This window comes from Gymnoscopelus braueri (genome assembly GCF_963280865.1).
Source record: "Gymnoscopelus braueri genome assembly, chromosome: 7".
Taxonomy (NCBI): Eukaryota; Metazoa; Chordata; class Actinopteri; order Myctophiformes; family Myctophidae; genus Gymnoscopelus; species Gymnoscopelus braueri.
In genome coordinates, this window is record NC_137608.1 from 57,911,561 (window position 1) to 57,929,488 (window position 17,928).

Genomic DNA, 17,928 nt, shown 5'->3' on the forward strand with positions numbered 1-17,928 from the left:
ATATATATATAGTGTTATGTTCTACATGGTGTACAGTATCTACATCATCATCACACACATAACACTATATTAATATATATATATATATATCATCATCACACAGAGAAGCTGAGCTGACCGTTTGCTTTTTCCACACGAATGATTTATCATTCTGGAGCCAATCTTTAATTTATCATCTACTGAGAGAGAGAGAGAGAGAGAGAGAGAGAGAGAGAGAGAGAGAGAGAGAGAGGGGAGAGAGAGAGAGAGAGAGAGAGAGAGAGAGAGAGAGAGAGAGAGAGAGAGAGAGAGGAGAGAGAGGGAGAGAGAGAGAGAGAGAGAGAGAGAGAGAGAGAGAGAGATCCGTGACAGAAGAGGAGAGGAGAAGAAAACAGAAGAGGAGAGAGAGAGAGAGAGACAGAAGGAAGGATGGAGGCATCGGGCGAGATTCTGCGTGTTGCTCTGCTGCTGCTGCTGGGAACAAAATTCACACAGGTATTCATTTATATATATATATATCTATCTATCTATCTACATATCTACGTATCTATCTATCCATCTATTTATCTATACATCTATCTATCTATCTATCTATCTACGTATCTATCTATCTATCTATCTATCTATCTATCGATCTATCTATACAACCATCTATATATTTATACATTAAATATGATATTATATTTATATCTACATTATAATAATAATAGTATAGTAAATTATATTACTATCATATATATATATTATATATATATATATATATATATATATATATATATATATATATATATATATTTTTTTTTTTACTATCATATATTGTCTAACATTTACATTTATTTAAATCTATCTATTTATCTATATATCTACCTATCTATATATCTATACAATATAATCATATTTACTGTCATATTATGTATTTGTATCTAAAAAATAAAAATGTGATTATTATTTAAGACAGTTAAAGAGATTTAAGACAGTTAAAGAGACAGTGTCCTCAATATCTTCTGTATAACTACTTCTGCACAGTGAGTGACATGCACAGATACACCACTAGAGGGAGCCACCATGATCTGGTATCTCCTACATTTAGAGCAATCATGGGAACATTCTCATTCTACTACTCTGTCATTATAATGTAGATTGACCTGATATCATCCATTAAATAATATATATGATATGATATACTAATAATAAAGATATATATAATGTGTAATGTCCATTAATGGATGTGAATCACTGGTTAATATCAAAACTCAGGAGACCATAAGGAGAGCTCAGTGTAAATTCCAATAGTAAGGAGGTGTCATTCACAGCCAATGTTTTTCCATTTTTCCCGTTTCTCCTTTGTACTTAAAATGTTTTGTATTTGTTGACTACATGTATTATTGTGTTATTTTGTATGCTATGTTGATGAATTGAATACGTAGGACCACGATGGAAACAAGTCCCCAGGACTTTGTTCGTGTTATACTTTTATCCTTAATGTCTGACTGTACCTCGTGATGTTTTACATTTATGACTGATAAAGTAATCAATCAATTCATCAATTAATGCTGAAATATAATTTCTGTCTTTGTGTGTGTGTGTGTGCGCGTGTGCGTGTCCGTGTGCGTGTGCGTGTGCGTGTGTGTGTGTGTGTGTGTGTGTGTGTGTGTGTGTGTGTGTGTGTTGTGTGTGTGTAGGTGAGGCCTGTCCCGTCAGATGAAGGATGGCAGGTCTACAGTTCAGCTCAGGACACAGAGGGTCGTTGTGTTTGTACCGTCGTTGCTCCTCAACAAACCGTCTGTTCCAGAGACGCCCGAACTAAACAACTACGACAATTACTGGAGAAGGTATTACTACTGTTACTACTGTATAACTACAGTACTACTACTGATACTAATGTAATGTACTGAACTAAACAACTACGACAACTACTGGAGAAGGTATTATAACTACTACTATTTACTATTACTACTAATACTACAGTATAACTACTACTGTTACTATTACTACTATTATTACTACTACTGTAATACTGTAATGTAATGTACTGAACTAAACAACTACGACAACTACTGGAGAAGGTATTATAACTACTACTGTTACAATTACTACTAATACTACTAGTACTGTAATACTGTAGGTACAGAACATGAGTCAGTCCATCGAGGTGTTGAACCAGATAACTCTTTATGTTATATTATGTTGGTATGTTATGTTCTTATGTTATGTTATTATGTTATGTTCTTATAGGTACAGAACATGAGTCAGTCCATCGAGGTGTTGGACCAGAGAACTCAGAGGGATCTTCAGTTCGTGGAACAGATGGAGGTTCAACTCAAAGGCCTGGAGAACAAGTTCAAACAGGTGGAGGAAGGACATGAGAGCAACATGGCCAGACAATACAAGGTAAGAAAAATATGAATAATTCCTAACCCATAAAAGCAAGACTAAAGTGTTGAACACAAAAATCACAATACGATTTTAAATCAAGAGCAAGGTAAATAAACAACAGCTTAAAACACTGCCCCCTATGGGCAGGAGTGGAAGTGGTTCTGCATTCATGTTTTTTGGCAAAATTGTTAAACGGGCCCCTCCCACAAACTTATCGTAGCCAATCAGAATGGAATATGGACAGTCTGACCAATACATGTGTATCGCCATGACTCCACTGAGCTGTGAGTTGGAATAGAAGCAAAACGTATGTTGTGATAGAAAACTCAAAATGCCAGACAATCTAGTCAGGCAGAAATGGGCGTGGCCATTATTGGGAATTGTGTGATTGTGATCCAAGGACTCCAAGGGGGAAAAAACATTTGATTATATGATCTACGGTTCTAAGTGTATGCCAAAACGTGAAGCAGCCTGTTATAGTGCCACCATGAGGCCAATTTGAAGAATATGAAGCAGTTCTTCCTTGGCCTATAGGAGGATGCGTGTAAAGTTTTACATCAATCGGTCGAGCGATGTCTGAGATTAGCTGCTCACAGACAAACAGACAAACACACGGCACGGACAGCAGTGAAAACAATCTCCTGCCTGGGCCTGGCGGAGAGGACAAAAAAGCAAGAAAGAAAAAAGTTGGGTCTTTAAATTGAACAGAGAGTCTATTCCAGAGTCTAGGGACAGCAACAGAGAATCCCCGGTCAGCTTTGGTCTTAAGACTTGTTGTTGACCTGGGGGCAGAATAGGGTTGTATTGTGTTGTTGACCTGGGGGCAGAATAGGGTTGTATTGTGTTGTTGAGGGGGCAGAATAGGGTTGTATTGTGTTGTTGAGGGGGCAGAATAGGGTTGTATTGTGTTGACCTGGGTGCAGAATAGGGTTGTATTGTGTTGTTGAGGGGGCAGAATAGGGTTGTATTGTGTTGACCTGGGTGCAGAATAGGGTTGTATTGTGTTGTTAACCTGGGGGCAGAATAGGGTTGTATTGTGTTGTTTACCTGGGGGCAGAATAGGGTTGTATTGTGTTGTTTAGGGGGCAGAATATGGTTGTATTGTGTTGTTGAGGGGGCAGAATAGGGTTGTATTGTGTTGTTGAGGGGGCAGAATAGGGTTGTATTGTGTTGTTGAGGGGGCAGAATAGGGTTATATTGTGTTGTTGAGGGGGCAGAATAGGGTTGTATTGTGTTGTTGAGGGGGCAGAATAGGGTTGTATTGTGTTGTTGAGGGGGCACAATAGGGTTGTATTGTGTTGACCTGGGTGCAGAATAGGGTTGTATTGTGTTGTTGAGGGGGCAGAATAGGGTTGTATTGTGTTGTTGAGGGGGCAGAATAGGGTTGTATTGTGTTGACCTGGGTGCAGAATAGGGTTGTATTGTGTTGTTAACCTGGGGGCAGAATAGGGTTGTATTGTGTTGTTTACCTGGGGGCAGAATAGGGTTGTATTGTGTTGTTTAGGGGGCAGAATATGGTTGTATTGTGTTGTTGAGGGGGCAGAATAGGGTTGTATTGTGTTGTTGAGGGGGCAGAATAGGGTTGTATTGTGTTGTTGAGGGGGCAGAATAGGGTTATATTGTGTTGTTGAGGGGGCAGAATAGGGTTGTATTGTGTTGTTGAGGGGGCAGAATAGGGTTGTATTTGTTGATGTGGGGGCAGAATAGGGTTGTATTGTGTTGTTGAGGGGGCAGAATAGGGTTGTATTGTGTTGTTGAGGGGGCAGAATAGGGTTGTATTGTGTTGTTGAGGGGGCAGAATAGGGTTGTATTTGTTGATGTGGGGGCAGAATAGGGTTGTATTGTGTTGTTGAGGGGGCAGAATAGGGTTGTATTGTGTTGTTGAGGGGGCAGAATAGGGTTGTATTGTGTTGTTGAGGGGGCAGAATAGGGTTGTATTTGTTGTATTGTGGATTCATTCAAATGAAGGGATTTAAAAACAAAGAGTTTAAATCAATAGGCTCTGAGTCTGTGCACAGCAGCTGTACTTCATCACAAGTGTAACTAATGATACTAATGAAGGCTCTGTTCCATTCTGCTCAAACAGACTCACTGGAAACACTCTGCTACACCAGAGGGTCTCAAAGTGTGGTCCAGGGACCCTCTTGGTTCCTTGAGGGGGTTCCAAATGGCGTGTGTAACTCTGAGAGTGTACAAAAACAAAATGGAACCAAATGGACCCATAAGGGTCCATTTGGACCCATAAGGGTCCATTTGGTTCCATTTGTACACTCTCAGAGTTATAGGGGTCCTTGAAATTAAACCGTTGGAGAACCAGCTGTGCTACACTAAACGGAACAGAGACTTAATTAGTATAATTGGTAACACCTGTGAAGGAAGTAAGGAAGAGGTCCAGTTTATTTCCAATATGGCTGCTAAACACTATAGCCTTCACATCAGAAACACTCAACAGTGTTGTTTTGTCTTGCTTGCAGGGCTAACGTCAGGAGAACATTAGGACAACATCAGGAGAACATCAGGACAACATTAGGAGAAAGTTAGGAACACCAGGCCAGGCCTACAGACTGTTTCTGCGAAACCTCTCCATCTGTTACCAAGCTACGTGTGAGGATATACTGAGGGCAAGACTTTAACTACCAAACTCTGCTCTACAATACTACAACTATAATAGACCTACTAGTAGACACTGAACTATAACTACAGACTGTTACCAAACTCTGCTCTACAATATTACAACTATAATAGACCTAGTAGTAGACACTGAACTATAACTACAGACTGTTACCAAACTCTACTCTACAATACAACTATAATAGACCTAGTAGTATAATACTAGTAGACACTGAACTATAACTACAGACTGTTACCAAACTCTACTCTACAATACAACTATAATAGACCTACTAGTAGGCACTGAACTAACTAACCATTGGACTGCCTCACAAACTACTTGTGAGGGTATAATTGTCTCCAACAGGCCGAAAGGCACGACCGAGACTATGTTTTGCACCCTGTCCGTCCGTCCGTCCGTCTGTGAACAGCTAATCTCCGGCACCGTTGGCCCCATCGCATGAAACTGTGCAGACACACTCCCTGGATGCTAGAGCAGAACCTCTGCCCCACATTCTTTTCCACATGGGCCAGTTATAGCGCGCCACCAGGAGGCCAATTTGTACAAGACATTTTTTTGGACAGTACTCCTACACATTTTGTCCAAAAATCACGGAAATCGGTACACGGCATCTCTAGTCATTAAAGATTCAGATTTTTCATATTCCATCCTGATTGGCTAAGATTGGCTTTCAAAGTTTACAGGAGTGCTCCGTTTTTAACAGAATGCCTCAAATCATGAACACAGCGTGCAATTTCCGTGAAATTTTGCACGCACATTCCCACTAGGCCGAGGAAGAAATTGCATTTTTGCCAACATTTTCAAATCAGTGTGACATCTAAAGTTTGCAGGAGTGACCCATTCTGAACAAAATGCCTCAAGTCATGAACGCAGAGTCCGATTGTGGTGAAACTTTGCAAGCACATTCGCACTACGTTGAGGAACAAATGACACCCTTTTAGCATTGCCCTATTATAGCGCCACCAAGAGGCCGATTTTTTCTACAAATTTTGACCAAACATCATGCAAATCGGTACATATTTTATAGTCAAGTGATCAAGACGGTTCCGTCCGATTTTTCGTGATTGGTGAATCCCGAACATTGCTGGCCCACAATAACCTGACCTGGTGGAGACCTGTGCTCTGAGGAGCACCTTTTCTAGTTATATATCCTATAGTCTGTATACACCTACTGAGGGCTAGTAGGCACAACTTACAAGGCCTACCCAATGGACTTTCGTTGCTCTGTAGCTAGAGCTAGAAATATAGTAAGGTTGCTCAGGGCAGAGAGAGTTTGATTGATTGATTGATTGAATACTTTATGAACAGTTTTACAAAAAGTGCAGTTAAACAATAATGCTAAAAGGATAACATAAAAAGCCCCGACTGCTTGTTTCCATTGTGGTCCGATGTATTCAATTCATCAAGATATGATTGTGCGTGTGTGTTTATGAGAATAATTTTTACTCTTGCAGTTTTCAGGTATTTTATCAGCTGTTTAATGAGCATGAAGTGAAGAAGTAATACCACTGCTTTATACAAACTGTTGTTTTGTTGCTACTTATTTATAAATAAAGGTATTTTAGATCTAGTCTTTTCCTGGAAAATGGGGAAAAAAAGGTTGATGACTCATCCTGCACTCAGGGGTTTATACAAATCTTCGTCCAATGAAATGCTTTCATAGAATTTCTTGTCCCGTCCACATCGTTGTCCCGCCCCATTCTGTCCCGCCCACATCGTTGTCCCAACCCCATCTTTGTCCCGCCCACATCGTTTTCCCAACCACATAGTTGTCCCGCCCACATCGTTGTCCCACCCAGATCGTTGTCCCGCCCCCATCGTTGTCCCACCCACATTGTTGTCCCGCCCCCCGTTGCCGATGATGTATATACACTGTTTACTGATAGAAGCATGGTAACCATGGTGATGTATACACTGTTTACAGATTGAAGTATGGTGCTGTTCACAAAAATAAAGTTTTAAAGTTCTGTGTGGTTTGTTGTAGAAATGTCTCAGAGCACAGCATGGTTTCTAATTATTATTTATTATGTCATATAATATAGTGACATTATTGATTGATATTTCATACTTTCTTGCCTGGAATGAAAGGATATTCTATACAGAGATGGAGAGGATGTTATTGGATTTAAGTTGATCTTAAGATCGTTTGATGATCATTATTTTTTATCTTAAGATAATTACGTACTTACATCTGATGGTCATTATTATTTAGTGTGATACAGTTTACTGTGACTGTTGGCCGACTGTAAGATAATAACAATAAAGATAATTTAATAAGACAATCTGTAATATGCCACGAAGTTCATTGTTTCGTTTTTACTCTCTAGCACCCCCTACTGCTCAGTATTTTATAAAAGTATATGTGTATTGATTAGTTGAAACAACCTGATTGGTTACTTTCTAAAGACAATAAGTGTATGTTGACACGGCCTGCGTTTTGTGAAGAAAAAGTGAAGCTAGAAGAAGGCTTTTTCTGCAGAAAATGAAAATTAAACTAGAAAAAGTGCTCCTCGGAGCACAGGTCTCCGCCAGGTCAGGTAGGTTATTGTGGCCTCCTGGTGGCGCTATAATAGGCCCATGTGAAAAGGGTGCCATTTATTCTTAGGCCTTTCACCGCAATCGGACACTGCATTCATGATTTGAGGCATTTTGTTCCAAAATGTGTTTTGCTAAATTAGACCTGCTGGTGGCGCTATAACAGGCCCATGTGAAAAGGGTGGCATTTCTTCCTCGGCCTAGTGGGAATGTGCGTGTGAAATTTCATGGAAATTGCACGCTGCGTTCATGATTTGAGGCATTTTGTTCAAAACGGACCAATCCTGCAAACTTTGTAAGCCAATCTTAGCCAATCAGGATGGAATATTGGACACATCCGTGTTGATCACATGACTATAGAGATACTGTGTACCGATTTGCGTGATTTTTGGACAAAATCTGCAGTAGTAATATCAAAAGATGTGTTTTGCAAAAATCGGCCTCATGGTGGCGCTATGACAGGCTGATCTGAACAATTTGGGGCAGAGGTTCTGAATTGGCATCCAGGGATTGTGTTTGTGTAGTTTCACAGTGACCGGACCGACGGAGCCGGAGATTAGCTGTCCACAGACAGAAGGACACACGGACAAAAAACAGACTCTCTCGCCATGCCTTTCGGCCTGGTGGAGACAATAAATGAATGAAGTGTGGAGGCACAGAGTGCATCTTGTTTATATAACATCAGTTTGGATGAGCAGCTCCGCTTTCATCTGGATTTTAACATAACATTTATTTTGTAACATGATTTTTTAATGTGTATATATACCAATATTTTAATTTATATTTCTCTGGTGTCGGACAGAAACCAGCTCTATGTCTCTATGTTTGGCCTTTTCTAATATATAGGCTTTAATGTTAAAGGTACAGACATGTCTAAAGGGTTTAATATAAGACTCATTAGGGTTAACCCTAACATTGCCACATCCTAAAACACTTGTTGTTTTGTTTCATTATAAATGTTAGATCTGAAACAAAGTCCTCTTTCTGTCAGACAGTCTGACCCTAAATGTGACCTTTGACCTGCGTGTTTTACTGTAGGTTATAAGATGGAGGAGCGTCGTCCTCTCATCAGGGTGTTAGAGTCCTATAAGACACTATATATGATACATAGATAGATAGAGATATAAATATAGATATACAGTATATGTAGTGTCATGCACTAGGGTAACACATGGCAAAAAGAGGGAGTCCACACAAGGTCAACGTTTAAATCATATTTATTATTCAGAATTAATTAAAGAATGTAATCAATGTAATCATAATCAGAAGCAAAACAAGTATGAGATGTGAGTAAGTCAGTAATCAGTAATGTAATGCAGTGTATGGATGTGTGGAATGTGCTGTGCGAGTGTTGTATAAGGTGTGTAAAGGAACTGAAAACAAAAGGGTTAGGCCCCACAGGCCAGGTAGCAGAGATCCTGCTTTCAGGGAGGAGAGCGAGAGAATGAGAGGTTGTGGGAGAGCTCCCTATATACTCTCCCAAACCACCTCACCCAGCTGCACCCAGTTGGTCTAACGGCCTGCTCCACTCCGCCCTACTCAATCAGGCTGCCGGCTAGCCATCAGTGAAGGCAGAGGGGGCAGGGCCGTCACAGTAGATAGAGATATAGCAGCCTGATCTCCAGAGAATACCGTAACATTGCACGGAACGAGTGCACTTCATTCCGTGGATAGTCGCCTCGGAACTCCCAAATTGCGTGCATATGTACGGCGAGTCCCACGGTGGGCGTAACCAGTCGCAACACGGAAAAACCCGGAAGCAGAGCAGTCCGCACAATAAAATTTACGATTCTGTGCCTATCGGTACATAACTCAAACGGCGCTGAGTAGGCACAGGCGAATGTCACACCGTTCAGGACGGCAACTCGGTCGCCTTAGCTCCCTCGGTGGTCCTTCACGGGGTGACAATTCGCCTGTGACTGCGCGCCTCCGAAATGGTTTTGTCACAAGGCAGCGCCGTACCATATGCACGCAATTCGGGAGTTCCGAGGCGGCTATCCACGGAATGAAGTGCACTCGTTCCGTGCAATGTTACGGTAATCTCTGGAGATCGGGTTGGATATAGATATATTAATGTATCTGACCTGTGTGTTGTCCAGGTGATAAAGGCTAAGATGGAGGAGCTCCGTCCTCTCATCGTGTTAGAGTCCTATAAGGCAGTATATATGATACATAGATAGATATAGATATAGATATAGATATAGATATAGATATAGATATATTAATGTATCTGACCTGTGTGTTGTCCAGGTGATCAAGGCTAAGATGGAGGAGCTCCGTCCTCTCATCATGTTAGAGTCCTATAAGGCAGTATATAGTATATGATACATAGATAGAGATAGATATAGATATAGATATATTAATGTATCTGACCTGTGTGTTGTCCAGGTGATCAAGGCGAAGATGGAGGAGCTCCGTCCTCTCATCGGGGTGTTAGAGTCCTACAAAGCAGATGTTCTGCTGGTGTCTCAGTTTAAGGAGGAAGTGAGCAACGTGTCAGAGATGCTCAGTGGTCTACAGGACTCACTGGGAGGATATGATTACCACGAGCTTCACACCAGAGTCTCTAGTCTGGAGGAGAGACTGAGAGCCTGCATGCAGAAACTAGGTAAATATACACACACACACACACACACACACACACACACACACACACACACACACACACACACACACACACACACACACACACACACACACACACACACACACACAAACACACACACACACACACACACACACTTTCTCGACATCAATAAAGTTGTCTGTCTGTCTGTCTGTCTGTCTGTCTGTCTGTCTGTCTGTCTGTCTGTCTGTCTGTCTGTCTGTCTGTCTGTCTGTCTCCCAGCCTGTGGGAAGTTGACCGGCATCTCTGAGCCAATCACCATCAAGACGTCAGGATCCAGGTTTGGTTCCTGGATGACAGATCCACTGGCTCCTCCAGGCGATAACAGAGTAAATATTACTTATTACTTATTACTACACTTACACTACAAAGTCTCACGACATATTTTAAAGGATTATGATCTATTTAAAGCACTGTACAGTATGGTACAGTATGGTATCAGCAGGGACCCTCATCCAAGGTCATTTCGACTATGCATGTTTCTCATGGTATCACAACACCACTAAGGCCTTAAAAACAAGGCTCCAAACATCCCAAAACAAACTGTTAAGGCTACTTCTTGGCCTCAAACATACAACCCATCTAACCCCTGCTCACTTTGCTAGGGTTGGATGGCTTAGGGTTGAGGACAGAGTACAGCAGCTTGCTATGGGCCTGGTCTACAAGATACACCTCAACGTTGGGATCCCCCTGAACCTGTCAAAATACTTCCAAAGCGTAAATGAAGTCCATAATCATAACACCAGAGGCAGCTCCACTGATCATGTTCAACCCAGATTTGGCACAAACAAGGGAATGAACTCTTTCTCATGCTATACAACAAAAATGTGGAATGCCCTACCAAAAGAGATGTGGAATGCCCTACCTAATGGAGTAAAGGAGTGTAAAACCCTACTCACTTTCAAAACTGCCCTAAAAAAACACCTTCAGGAGTCTGCCATTCTAAACTGGCCCCTAGCTGTCAAAGTCCTAACCTACCCCTACCCCTCCCCCCTCCCTGAACTGTCTATTGTACATATTTCTTGTGTTTCATACAGTAACCTGTAAGCTGCTTGTATGATGTTCTGCATAGTAGTGTATATTTGTATGTCTTCTTAAATGTCATCATGATGTGAGTACACAGGGATCTCATTTTAAATCAGCCAAGTGCTTTTATGAGCGATCCAGTTTAGAGGACCTCGTATTGTGAATTGTACTTCCATGTACTGTTACCATGTCTTTATAAATAAAGTATTCAATCAATCAATCCATCAATCAATACAGTATGGTACAGACTACAGGGTATGTAACGTATACCTGTGTAAATGTGTATAATGTGTGTTAATTGTTCTTCTCCCAGGTGTGGTACATGGACGGTTACCATAACAACCGTTTTGTCAGAGAGTACCAGTCTCTGTCGGCCTTCATGGACTCGGATAACTTCACGTCTCACCGCCTGCCTCACCCCTGGTCCGGGACGGGCCAGGTGGTCTACAACGGCTCCATCTACTTCAACAAGTTCCAGAGCCACACCATCATCAAGTTCGACCTCTCCACCTCCGTCATCGCCCGCTCCAGACAGCTGGACTTCGCCGGCTACAACAACATGTACCATTACTCCTGGGGCGGGCACTCCGACATCGACCTGATGGCCGACGAGGGCGGGCTCTGGGCCGTCTACGCCACCAATCAGAACGCGGGGAACATCGTGATCAGCCGGCTGAACCCCGACACGCTGGCGGCGGTGAGCAGCTGGAGCACCAACCACCCCAAACGCAGCGCCGGAGAGGCCTTCATGATCTGCGGCACGCTCTACGTCACCAACGGGTACTCCGGTGGCACCAAGGTGTACTACGCCTTCTCCACCAACTCCTCCACCTACGAGTACATCGACGTCCCCATCGCCAACAAGTACAGCCATCTGTCCATGCTGGACTACAACCCCCGAGACAGAGCTCTGTACGCCTGGAACAACGGACACCAGGTCCTCTATAATGTTACTCTGTTTCACATCATACAGTAACACCCCCCCCCCTCTGTACCACCCCCCCCCTCTGTACCAGCCCCCCACCCCCCCCCCCCCCCCACTGACCTGCTGGACTACAACCCCCGGGACAGAGCTCTGTACGCCTGGAACAACGGACACCAGGTCCTCTATAATGTTACACTGTTTCACATCATACAGTAACACCCCCGACCCCAACCCCCCGACCTCTGAACCTTGACCCCCTGAGTCAAAATAAGGACTGGGCATAATCTCAACATTCAAAATGACAGAGAGTAGATTTCATCTACAGAATGCTAGTGTGTGTGTGTGTGTGTGTGTGTGTGTGTGTGTGTGTGTGTGTGTGTGTGTGTGCGTGCGTGCGTGCGTGCGTGCGTGCGTGCGTGCGTGCGTGCGTGCGTGCGTGCGTGTGTGTGTGCATGTGTGTGTTATGTTCAGATCCTAGATCAGTGACATTACAATCAACCATAGCATAGCAGTGGCGGCCATTTTGTGGTGCCACAGATATATACCCATTCATTTTTCCCGAAAATAATATTGATATAAATTATTTTAATCCTGGAACCAAACCATCCAGGATCCTGGTGAATCATCACCATTTGATTATGAGTCAAACTGTATTTGAAAACCAAAAAAAAAAAAGGGTATTCATTAAATATAGTTTATAATGCAATTAAATATTCAAATATTTAATTATCTTGAAGCATCTCTGACGAGATGCTTCAAGTTTAGTGAACTGGTTGGTTTCATCTGGTTTCCTAATGTTATTATAAGCAACAATTATACTTTAATGCTACGTTACTGTACATACAAACTGAATCAATCTGATAAATAACACAAAGACCAGCTTAATGCACTTATTTAAATGTTGTACTGTCTGTAGTCTAATATGATGTGATGGTGACACTATGGTCTAACTCAACAAGTGCAGGGATGTGTGTGTGTGTGTGTGTGTGTGTGTGTGTGTGTGTGTGTGTGTGTGTGTGTGTGCGCGCGCGTGTGTGTGTGTGTGTGTGTGTGTGTGTGTGTGTGTGTGTGTGTGTGTGTGTGTGTGTCAAACTGCATGCAGCTCCCAGTAGGATGACACTCCACCCCAGTGTCTCTAATTGGCCTCATGGTGGCGCTACAACAGTTTAGTTCTGGCCTCATGGTGGCGCTATAACAGTTTAGTTCTTGCCCTGCAGGTCTTTGGTTTCCTTTGGTTTCCACAACTCCCATAAAGGCCACGCCTATTTTCACCTAAATACATTTTCCACTAATTTATAATTTTCTTAAAATAAAAAACGTTTTGGTATTATCTGTGGAGTCATGTGATCAACATTTATCATCTGATTGGCTGATTGGCTTCCAAAGTTTGCGAGAGACACTTGTTTTAGAAACAAATGCAAAAATCATCTCTGATGGACCCCACATTGAGGGGCCTCTAAACAACACATCTCTTACACCATTAGGGGGCGCCATCTCACTGCTGCCGAAATGTGACCCACAACTGACACAGCCTTGGGTAGGCAACCCAGCCTGGCGAAGACCTGCGCTCTTTGTGCACCCTTTTCTAGTTTGTAACTTTCACTAGTCGTGTCTCGGTGCTACGATGTCATCTGTATAATAATCTGCAAATAAATGATTGTTAGAATTTAAGTCACTTAACAATAAGTCTGTTTGTTTGTTTGTTTTTGATGATTGAGCTGCTATGACTGACAGAACAGCTATACGTTTGTTTGTTTGTTTGTTTGTTTGTTTGTTTGTTTGTTTGTTTGTTTGTTTGTTGCTAGGAGACTGCAGATGAATGAGATGCTATGACTGGCCGTTTCAGTGGACTAAGACTTAAATGTGTCCAGGATAGCCTACTTTATTAACAGTTTGCTAAATACGATGATGCTAAAAGGATCTAATAATTATAACAAGCCCTAAGGACTTGTTATAATTATTAGAATTAGTGTTAGTATTATTATTAAAACTCCTCTCACATCATCACAGACTCCTTACATTATAACATTATTATCATTATTATAATGGTTTTAATAATTATTATTATAATTATAACATTATTATTATTATTACTAAATCACCACAGACAGACTTACATAATGAGCTTATAACATTATTTATCCTCATTTTCAGCTCGATGCCAGGCTAGCAAATGTGTGGATGAAATGAAATTTGTCCCTGAGCAAGACTCTTAACCCCTAATTGCTCACAGGCCCTCATTGGAAACAAGACCGCAAGGACTTTCATGAACGGACCTGTTAAAGGAATTATCCTTATCCTTAATGCATAATATATCAGTAGAATCTAGGCTTTTCTGCCCCCTTGTGGTGAAAATAAGCAAACATGTCTGTTAAGTCAGCGCTGAAAACCATAAGAGAACTTCCGGTTGCTTTTCAAAATAAAAGTACGTTCTGTCACATTGAACGTTATAAACATTGAGAGAACTTCCGCTTACTGAACCAACTTGATGTTCCATCATAACCCTGTGCATCCGGTCTATAACGGATACGGAAACGGGTCGTGTGCTTATATGTAAGTATTTACAAATAACCGGATACAGTAGGCGGGCTGTAGACCAGATGTGAGCCCTGAACAGTAAATAGAAACCAGAATGCCTGCCCGCCGACCTGTAGAGCTTGTAGATCAGCTGTGTTCGACAACAGCGCAGCCGCAGTACCCAGTCACAGAATTCGATAGATCATCAATTTCAGTGTAACACACCGGAAACCCCTGTATGATCGTGCGACCTCACTGTGTTTACATCAGCTAGCAGCTAGCTAACAGCTAGCTTCTCAGATGATGTAAAAACAAGCCTGTATTTGTTCTAAAACTTTCTTTATCTCAATCGACAGTTTGTATTAAATAACATTCTATCCTTTAGAACAACAATAAAACACGTAACACGTCATAATATCTCCGAAGATAAAATAAAGCTAACAATAGCTACAGCTAACGAAGGCTGCGCATGCTCAGTTCTCCATACGAGACATGCGGGTTTATTTTGAAAATCAAGCGGAAAAGCTTAAGTGACGTCAGAACTTTGAAGCATAACCTGACACTGAAGCATAACCTGACACGAAACCATAGTTTTATTTTGAAAAATCTTTTGCCGGAAGTGACTTGAAGAACGTTTTCCTTTGACAACATTTAACTTGACTCACTGTTTACATCCGGTAGCATGTTAGCATGCTAGGCTAGCTGTTAGCCTGCCAGGCTAGCTAGCTCCTTAAATGATGTAAAACGTCCTTCATTTGTTGTAAAACTGTTCTTTATTTCAATGAATCGAACAGTTATGTTAAATAATCTCTAGTCTTTTATTACAATAATTAAAACACAAGTTATTATAAAGTTAAAATAACGTTAACAATAAACAAAGCCAAAGCGACCTACACTTATATCAACCACCAGAGGGCGCAATTATCCACCTTTTAATACATTTAGCCTCACAATGCATCTCAGAGCTCAGAGTGTGGAGGTAATGATGACGTTGTGGGTTTGTAGATCTGTTTGTAGATCTGCTTGTAGATCTGCTTGTAGATCTGTTTGTAGATCTGCTATTTTCGGCACGCAACACCGTCTTACGAGTTAAGATGTGTATAAATGTAGCTGCTGTGGAAAGTAACTTTAAATGAATGGTTGTGAAGTAATCTAGTTTAATTATAGTTCTACAATAATTAATGGATTATTTTAATGAATATTTCCTGTTCTTTGTTTGTTTGTTTATTGAAGTTTATAATAATATATAAAGACATATAACTATAACTATAACATATAATAAGTTTATAAAGAGTTTACATTCATCCTCTTCATGATGGCTTTGATTGATTGATTGATTGATTGCAGTGGTGGAAAGTAACTAAGTACATTTACTTAAGTACTGTACTTAAGTACAATTTTGAGGTACTTTTACTTTACTGGAGTATTTCCAATGTTCAATACTTTTACTTCTACGCCACATCTCTCTCAGAGGCAAATATTATACTTTTACTCCACTACAATTATTTGAAAACTTTAGTTACTAGTTACTTTTCAGATATAAATTATTATATTATAAAACATACATTAGCCACTTTAGCCCTATTTCATACATAGGCTATTTGAAAATAGCAGATCTACAAGCTCACAATGCGTCGCCATTTTCAAATATTTTAGTACTTTTACTTTTGGTACTTTAAGTATATTTTGATGCCAATTTTGCACTTTTATTTAAGTACATTTTTAATTCTGGACTTTTACTTGTAACAGAGTATTTCTATATTGCAGTATTGGTACTTTTACTTAAGTAAATCATTTGAGTACTTTTTAGATTAGACATTAACACAGGGGGTTTACAGTGAAGTTTGGGGGTCCAGAGGGTTTACAGTGTAGATTGGGGGTCCAGAGGGTTTACAGTGTAGATTGGGGGTCCAGAGGGTTTACAGTGTAGATTGGGGGTCCAGAGGGTTTACAGTGTAGATTGGGGGTCCAGAGGGTTTACAGTGTAGATTGGGGGTCCAGAGGGTTTACAGTGTAGATTGGGGGTCCAGAGGTTTTACAGTGTAAGTGTCTTAAAGACAAGGGGCTGTCTGAAAGCATGCAGTTGGACACGGACCTAACTTTGGATAAAGCCATAAGAATGGCCCGGCAGAGCGAGGAGGTGAAAAGGCAGCAGTCTTCTCTGCGAGGGGACAGAGTGTTCAAAAGCGACTTCAAGTCTGCTAAAAATGCAGTTGTATACAACGTAAGTTCAGGAGTGGAGACCTCCCTCTGCTTAACTCGGCAACTCCCCGCTCGCCATCACCTTATCACCTACACCTGCCTTCCATTATCAGCCAGCCAATCTCACGTCACAATCACCTCAGTAGACGAGCTTGAATTCAGCCGCGAGCCTTTGCTCCTCGTTCCTACTACTTACGTGGTCTCGAACGTCGAACAAACAGTCGCGCAAAGTCTCGTTAAAACTTGTTGTACTCGTTCTTGTTGTACTCTGTTCCGAAGCATTTTCATTCACTGTTTAATCAGCCTGTAATCACATTTGCATCGTAAAAGCTTTGCTTACCGTTTTTTCATCCTCAGTCACAGCTAGAATCCACAGCCACAGCTAGACGGTAAAAACAAAAAACAACTCGCTGCCCGCCGCGCCGTTTCTCTCCAGCTTTTCTCTCCACCGGCGCTCCGCAGCCATGGACCAGCAGGAGCTGGTCCTCCACGCTTCGGACGAGGACCTATTCTCCTCGCCGGGCAGCCAGGGTGTCGTCCCCGACACCGGCCCGTCCGGCTCGGACTCTCGGAGCCGCCGGAGTTCGATGCAAATCCCACCAGCCCAGCCGAGGCGGGACCAGCCTCCGCCGCCTCTTCCCGCTCGAAACAGCGTCTCGGAGCGCTCGTTTCATTCCACCGCCTCTCGCCGCTACGCACCCGACGCCGGTGGACCAGAGCTCGTCTCGCCTCAGCTCACCTACTCCGATATTACGGTCCCCGGCTTGCACCGGGTGCTAGCGGCGAACGGCGTTCCGTTTCACCGCACGGATCGCAAGGCCGCGCTGTTTCGTGCGTATCTCGCGCACCGCCGTGCTGCCGATCCAGACGCACCTCGAAGCGGCCCCGCCTACTCGGGCCACACGTTCTGACGCCGCCGCCCAGCTGGCGTCCTCAACTACACCTCTCCACCACACCTCTCTTGACGCACCTCGAAGCGGCCCCGCCCACTCGGGCCACACGTTCTGACGCCGCCGCCCAGCTGGCGTCCTCAACTACACCTCTCCACCACACCTCTCCCTTCTTCCTCTCGAGCACGGCGGGTGCCTAGTGCCCCGCCACCTCTGTCTC

General features: G+C 42.4%; 1 protein-coding gene across 1 annotated transcript; it reads left to right on the forward strand.

The window, feature by feature from the left end:
- Window positions 1-408: 408 nt before the first annotated feature.
- Window positions 409-12,150, forward strand: LOC308089174 (noelin-like; the record flags this gene model as incomplete). The annotated part of the gene is made up of 6 exons (XM_080433738.1): window positions 409-474; window positions 1,662-1,811; window positions 2,215-2,370; window positions 9,911-10,130; window positions 10,371-10,477; window positions 11,488-12,150. The coding sequence occupies 6 exons, from the start codon at window positions 409-411 to the stop codon at window positions 12,148-12,150; spliced, it is 1,362 nt and encodes a 453-aa protein (XP_080289864.1).
- Between the last annotated feature and the right edge of the window lie 5,778 nt (window positions 12,151-17,928).